The sequence below is a fragment of the Rhagoletis pomonella genome, unplaced genomic scaffold (genome assembly GCF_013731165.1).
Source record: "Rhagoletis pomonella isolate Grant_MI unplaced genomic scaffold, Rhpom_1.0 Rhpom_scaffold_00002, whole genome shotgun sequence".
NCBI lineage: Eukaryota > Metazoa > Arthropoda > Insecta > Diptera > Tephritidae > Rhagoletis > Rhagoletis pomonella.
In genome coordinates, this window is record NW_023458556.1 from 20,410,566 (window position 1) to 20,418,769 (window position 8,204).

Below are 8,204 nucleotides of genomic sequence, written 5' to 3' on the forward strand. Positions count from 1 at the left end.
CTGATCATTTATGTATACATTTGTCTATATCTATCTCGATTCGTTTTGGCTGTTACAAACAACCGTTATGTGAACAAAATTAATATACCCTTGTGCACAAGTGCGCTCGGGTATAAAAATCAACAAGTTGTAATCGTCGTAAACAATTTTAATTATACTCACGTATTTGTGTTCGTACGTCCTACTGAAATTTACAATGATTTTTATTATATAATAGTTAATATTTGAATTTTTTTTCACTCAAAGGAAATTATTATTACTTGATTTTTATTTTTTCGCTCAAAGATAATAGTTACTATTATTATTGTTATTATTGAGTTCTATTTGTTTCACTTAAGAATAATAATCATTCCGAAAACTCAAAAGCTATAACAGTTTTAAGGAAGATTTTATTACCATGGGTCCCGCGGGTACCGATATTCCGCGGCCATCTGTAATCAGAAGTAGTTAAAAAAAAACTGTGAAACCCCATTTTGATCCACTGTCCTTGTCACTACAAAAGCCGCAATGTAGAATAGAAATGTCTGTCTGCCACCACAAAAAAATGCAGGAAAAAAGAAGTGCATATGTACATGTGCGCTGCTGTTCGTTAGCCGCAACTGCATAGCTCTTTTACTAAAAGACTGTCGATAACACAAAAAAATTACATTTTTGAGCAAATGATGTAGAATTACTGTTATATGTACATAATTCCCAAAAATTACAAAGCGGTACTAAAGTAAGTTATGGGAACGATGTAGTTACATGAATTCGTAAGAAAATATGTATCCCGTCTTTACGTTTTGGCCGAAACTTGGAAAGTTAAACAAGTCTCCTCAAAAGTCTAGTTTTTGAGTTGTGACAGGATTTTAGTAAATGAGCATAAGTATGTGCGTATGTACATGCACACAGCCCGCGACAAAACGATAGCACCTCAACATTTTGAACAGTTTTGAGTTTTTATCTTTTGTTTGTTTAATATTCATTGTTTTTATATAAAAGTATAGATCTGCCATGTAAATAAATCCAAATTTCAGACTTTGTACAAAAATTTTAAAAATTCCACAAATTTTTCATCCCAATTCCGAGCATTTTAATTTTAATTTCTACGATAATTTTCGGTAAGTAGTTTTATAGCTTATTAAATTCTAGTACAATAAAGTACAAGTTTGAAGTATGTAGCTAAAAAATCGCTTTGAGTTTTAATAAATTTTTTTTTCTAACGGTATCACGCATTTTCTTCTATGCAAAGTAATTTTTTTAAGGAAAAAAGTGTATAACACCGTCAGAAAAAAAATATCAAAAATCAATGCGATTTTTTAGCAACTTCAAACTGTCACTTTATTATGCTAGATTTTAATAAGCTATATATCGGCATACCATAGATTAATTTAGCAATTTTTAAAGTTTTTGGGCAAAGTTTGAAAATTTATTAAATTATTTATTATTTATATGGTTTTTGTTAGATAAGGAGCTGAACTTTAATAAAAAAATAATGAATCTTAAACAAAGCAAAAGAAAAGTAGGCAAACCTGGTAAAAATTTTGATGTGCTATCTTTTGTCGCGGGCTGTACATATCTACATTCGGCAGTTCCGAAGTATCTTCACTTACAGTGTAGCTTCAAATCATTTATAGAGTGTGAGAAAGTGTGATACCTGAGCTGGCTGAAACTCTTGCGGGATTTTCATAGACTCAACTATCACTTAGTCTAGCAGCACAACAACAGCGTGCTAAGCTGGCAAATTAGATACGAGACATAATTCCATACATTGAAGCACTTAATTAACAGCATACGACCGCGAACACAGAAGTGGGCGAAGCAAAACTCACGTTATGCATGAAAAATTGTAAGGTGTCAAGTTACAGACCAAAAAAACACTAAAATAGCCGATTCGAATGCCTTTTACACTGATGGTTGAATTAAATGTAGCTTTTCTGCCAAAAAATAGAAACTCTGCGCAGATGTCACAACATTTTGAACAATTCGGGCGCACAGGAACTGGAAGCGCTGCTGATGAACAGAAGCTGCTTACAAAAAAAAGAATTCTATGCGCTCATACATACGTTTTTTCGTGGTTGTTTTTTTGCTCATTAATTTAGAAAACACGAAACCACCCTTTCTTCCTACATACATATGTACAATCCTTTAACTTTTTCATTTCATTGTGTACACACCTGCTGGACTCGAAGAAGTTTGCCTCGCGCGACATCAACTCATGCCGGAACTTGTTCATCTCCTCTTCCATTTTGCGCATTTCCGCATCGAAGCGTTCACGAATGCTCGAGAATTCTGTATCAATAATGCTGAAGTCGCCCAATTTGATGGGGATATTCCTCTTGTTAGCATCAGCCATTTTATGGACTCCTTAACACAAATTTATTGATTTATTCACGAAAAATTATTATTTGCCGAAACAAATTTTGGTTATCTTTGTATGTTTGTATGGGTGTCTTCTCTTTTAATTCAAAACAATGTTTACTACGTTTCCACTTGTCAACTTTTCTGCTGTTTCTGCTGTTCTCTTATTATTTGCTTTTGCACAAATCGACTTTTTGCTCCGCACAATTGAGAAGTTATCGCTTGGATTTCTACTTTGAGACTAATTTGTATCTCACTCAGTCACTGGTTTTTATTCGCTGGCGTATTCAGTTGCTTTCCATTGCGCACTTGAAGATACTTTAGTAAAATGCTCAAAGCTGAGCAAGGGAGAACGATAAATTGAGGGTGTGAGAAATTACGCTCAAACAGTTGGGTCGCATTTCGTGGCATGAAGAAAATTATGCAAATTTAGAATTTTTGGTTTAATTCTAGATATTTTGTATAAAAAAAAAATAATTAATAAAATGAAGATTTAAAAATATACATATGTATGTATATAAGAAAGTATACTAAATAATTGGATCATATTCTTCAGCCGCTGTGACTGAGTGGTTAGAATTGCGTACTACCGCTCCACAGCAGCAGGGTTCGATCCAGCATTTAAATTAGAACATTCAAGGGACATCTAAATTAGTAAGTTTTTTCTAAAAGCGGTCGCGCCTCGGCAGGCCATTGAAAACCTTCGTGTATTTCTGTCATGAACAGGTTTCTCATAAAATCCATTTGCCATTCGGAGACGGCGTAAAACTGTGGGTCCCCCCATTTGTGTAAAAAGATCAAGACGCACACCACAAATTGGAAGAGCAGCTCCTCTAAATACTTAGCAAAAGTGTAGGCGCTAAAATACTATTATTCTATTCTACAGCAAGTAATAAAACATTACATTTTGAAAATGATAAAAAGCACTTTTGGCGACTCCAGCAAGAAAGCTAGCGTGTGAAGTTTTTAAATGCTTTCTATGCATTTTATACCAGGAAAAACCAAAGAGTAGTCCTTTAACAGTACCTTTTTGAGCTTTCCAAACATTTGGCACATACCTATCCCGTGGGAGAAACTTGTTTAAGCTCTCTATAGATTTTATATGGGCATGGCCATGGTAAAATCCACTATATGGAGGCAGGTGGAAAATGCCATGGTGACAGTTGATAAAAACAAACTTTTGGGCTTACAGGGGGAAAAGTAAAAGTCATAAATACAAAATTTCACATCATTTACTCAGCCCCTCTCCCCACGAACGGTACATTTCCAAAACAATGCTAGAACCGGCGCTAATCCGACTAATCAGTTTAGTTGCTTTTGGCGCTGAACCCAATAAAGCAAATGCTTCTTTTTTGGCTGTAATTAATTCTCTTAGTTTCAGGAATTATTCCCGGCATTTATCATATATTTGGTATTTTGCTCTTTTATCAAAAAATTTATTTGGAAATGTAGATGCCAATGATTGTTATTAAAAAAGTGTGAGTATATGTTCGTCAGGTCTTGAAATTAGACACAAGTTTTAGAAAATTACTTATAGTTTTCGGCCATAAAATTGGATATTTTCATGCGACTTTGCAAATATAAGTATTATTCGATTTTCTTAATTTTCAATTTTAACCTACTTTTTGCGTAATTTCGGTAAAAAAAAAATGTAAAAGATTGGTAAAATCACACCAAGCATTGCGAGAAGAGAGGGTTTTTATAGCTTTGTAATTTTTTAACATATCCTTTGCTTTTCTAATAGTGGAACGTCGCTGGACGTTAACTGTTCGTTCCTCCTTCCATCCATATAGTCAAAACACTGTGCTTCGTTGTTGTATTTGCAAGCAAAGATGTTATCCGGACTCCGATCATTAGCGATGAGAACATCGCTAATAAAACAAACTCTCCCTGCCACCCATATTTAGCGCAACTGAAACACTGTTTGAGAGCAAATAGTTTTCACATGAGTTTTCACTCAAAACAAGTATACCATTTCGGCAAAAATTGCTCTTTTGGGGTAAAGTGCATTCAGTGTTGCCACATTTTTTTTTTTTACCAAATCACCGGAAAAGGTTACCGAATTCAACAAAAAACTACCAAACCTATTTTATGTGCAGAACTGTACAAACTTACATATCGAGCCTTAACCGCCAAAATAACGTAAGCGCCTTTTTTATTTTCTTTTTGATGCAGAAATATTCCTAGAGCATCTAGGGCTCCATTAACCTAAAATTTTTAAATTTTTGTAAATATTGAGCAAAGTTTTAAATTTGAATTTGTTTGAGCTCTGTTAAAGAAAGAACAATATTTTTATAAAAAATATAATTAAATTACAAAACCAAACCTTATATGTTAAAACTAGTCAAAATATGGTGCGGCTATAATTTTTTCGACCACTGTATGTAAGCAAGTGACAAGGTAATATATCCAAAATTCAACGATTTAAGGAAAGCTTTCGACTTACACATAGACAGAGTGAAGTCCCCCGCTGAATGCCGTAGCTTTTTGAACGAGAACATAAGTTTTTACATAGAATTCTATTCATATACATATATGGTTGCCGGGTACAACGGACAATTGATGGTAATTGAAAAGCTGACGAACTGACAGGGAAAGGTAGGACCACCCAAAACCTTCCAGGAAAGAGCACGTAGGATATACTTAGTAATAGGCACTTTCAAGCAGTTTGTTAAAGAACACACCATTCTAGGAGCCGAGGAACGCTAGAACAACTTTCGCCTTGCGAAACTTTCAGGATTACCTGGTATTTCTATAAAAAGAAACTCTTACGGTCCACCTAGTAATGTAAGACCGAATCGAAAAAGCTACCAAATTGAAAAATAAATTATCAAACTTTATAAATAAAGAAAAAAAATTACCAATTTTGGTTAAAAATTACCAAAGCGGCAACGCTGAGTGCTTTACAATTTTTCACATTTACTGTAACTGCTCTTCGAAAAGTGTAGGAGTAACCGGTACGCGTAAGTGACCAGTTAAGGAAATGCAAAACCGTATTTATAAGCAGTTAAATTCTAAATCATAGCAATTAATAATCGCTTATTAATTGACTTAAACAAGTGAAAATCATAATGTTCCAGCAAAATCGGCGAACCTCAATGTAAAATCTTTTAGATGAATACGAATTTGCTATGCATGCATACATAAGTACATATATGTATTTATACATACATACAAATATTTCTATGACAGCTGGGATGAAGCACAGCTAGTGAGATGGTGGGCGTTATTAGAAATAACGATATTTTATAGAGTGTGACGTCACAATTCTAACTCACTTGAAATGTCTAAAAAATGCAGGCACTAACAAACGCAAAAATGTTAATGTTGATGCATGTGTGTACATATGTACATATGTATGTATGTGAAGGAAAAGAAAATAAAAGTGTAAATTTTTGTTTTTGCAAATATATATTCATTATAAGCAAATTTATTTCACTGTCTCCTTGTGGCATTCGCTAGCTGGCGATGGGTTGTCTACTTTGTTGTTAATTGGTTATTCTAGAATTAAAAATTTTATTTGTAAACAAAATCTATGAATTCATGACCTTAGCAAATACATACACTAAAATGGATGAATATAAAAAATGAATAAGGAAATTTACAATATAATCTTACATACATACATAAATACATACATATTTATGCACCCACGCAATTCCAATATAATTAAACTTTTGCAAAATATCCATATGGGATTAGTTGGTGGCGTTGTATGTAGGTTAGCTGCCTGTGACAAATACGAATGGTGTTCATATTTTTAAATATAGCACAACATAAATTTCAATTGATGAAAAAATATTTATTGTTTACATTGGGAATGCAATGAGTCAGAGAGATGAAGGCAGTGACAGCGGTGTGGCTTAGTGATGCCTCAAATGGAATGCCGTCGTGTCTTCTGGAAACCACAGTCTCACGACTCAAGTTTTCGAAAATATTCTGTCTAAATAATTTATTTATTTTTTTTTTTAATATTGCATCCGAAGTATTATCCATACATAGTCATATTTGGGTTCTACTTTGAACGTAAAAAACAGCATTTTGTAGATTTATTTTCAATTTCTTCGTCAATGCGCTTTGTTTGTTTAAAAATTCTGAAACTATTTAAAAATTCAGTACTTACTGCAAATGTTGCGAAAAAAAGCAACATGCAAAACAAATTTTGCAAAGTTTATACTTACGCAAGTATGCACCTACATATATACACATATATATACATATATACCCTGCAGAAAAAAATTATCAATTAATAAAAAAATAACCCACTTGTAGTTAGCTTTTTTGCAGGAGTTCTATAAAATAAGTAATTTGTAGTTAGCTACAAAAAGCTGACTTGAAACTAGTTGACAAGTAATGCAGGAGATTGTTTGCTTTAAACGCGTTTCTATTTAAATATCCTGCACTTCGCAAATACTTTTTCGAATTGAGGACAAATAAAAGATCGAAGATCGAAATTTCAGATTATCATTTTGAAGTTATGTCTGACGGAGTTCGAATATGGGACCACCTACAGCAGAATATGTTAACAAATATGAAATGTAATAAAATAAATAAAGTAAATAAAAATAAATAAAAAAATAAATAAATATTTTATGTCCAAAAGTAGTTAGTTACAAGTTAGTTACATCAAATGCAGAGGTAACCGCCCTTGACTACAACTTATGCAGAGGTAGCCACTAAGGCATGTTATAATATATATAACATATATGTATGAGGCATTCTTTTTCATATCGGACACCAAATTTGGTATCACAATTTCGTTTGGCTTCACATTTTTCCTTTTTTATTCGGATATGTGATCTGTCAAATTTTGGATTTTTTCCTGATTCTGACTAAATAATCATGTACTTCTTCAAATTTGTATATCTCGGGTTCTGTTCATCGTAGAGACTTCAATGTTGACTCTCACAAAATAAACCACCTCGTCATAAAAAAAAAACAAAAATATATTAAAAATAGTTCTTGAAAAACTCCCTTTTTTTTGAACATTTTTTTTTTTTTTATTGAGACTTAAACAACGATTACGATGGTTTTCACTATGCAAATCAACATACAAAAGTTCAACTGTTAAAAGCTAAGTTAACTTTAGGACAATCATTACCATCATATAGATATAATGTTAAGCCCGTTTCATTATCTTCAAAACGACGTTAAGATGAAGTCTCTGCGACGAGGAGAGCCTGGCATATAACGATTTGAAGAAGTAAATCCTCGAATATGTGTTAGCTTATTTCATGTATAAAACCCATAAAAAATTGAAGCGAATCGGAGACATGTCAAATTTCAATCGTCAAAGAAAATAAGCAGATAATAGTGACTTCTAGCTCCTTCCTAATCAACTTAAAGTTAGCTTATAGTTAGATAAATTTCCTGCAGGGTATGTATACCCTCGAGGTCTCAAATAAAATATGCGCTTATCCTGGTAATTTTTATTTCAAAGTGGAATGGGGTGTTAATTTACATACATAAAATAAGAAATATTAATGTGGAGGTAGAAAAATTAAAGATGGGTATACTCGGACGAAACCCAGCTCCGTATATCAATACTCTAAGAACTAGCGTGGTTCTCTACAGCAAAAGGAAATCGCTCTTGAGAGTTAGTACCAATATATGTACATTGGGGTGGTCCAAAAATGCCGAAAAAAATATACCTCTGTTTTATTTTGACATCAAAAAATATTTAGAGGTCGCTCAAAGCGCTCAAAGTTTTCCATGTATTTTATATAAAAAAGACAAACAATGTTTCGTAGAAATGGTATAGAAATTCAATAATTTTCGATCGTAAAACTTTGTTTCTCTTCGAGAGACTGCCACTAATAATACCCATTTGTTTTCTATACCATTTTTAATACTAGCGATTTTTT

The 8,204-nt window shown here is 32.9% G+C and overlaps 1 protein-coding gene across 1 annotated transcript in view; it reads right to left on the reverse strand.

The window, feature by feature from the left end:
• Positions 1 to 2,678, reverse strand: part of LOC118733255 (heat shock protein beta-1) — a gene marked incomplete at its 5' end in the record, with an annotated part of 40,064 nt that extends 37,386 nt beyond the window's left edge. Inside the window, 1 exon segment of the mRNA XM_036462584.1 lies at positions 2,157 to 2,678. Coding sequence (XP_036318477.1) covers positions 2,157 to 2,335 — 179 coding nt within the window.
• Positions 2,679 to 8,204: the final 5,526 nt, after the last annotated feature.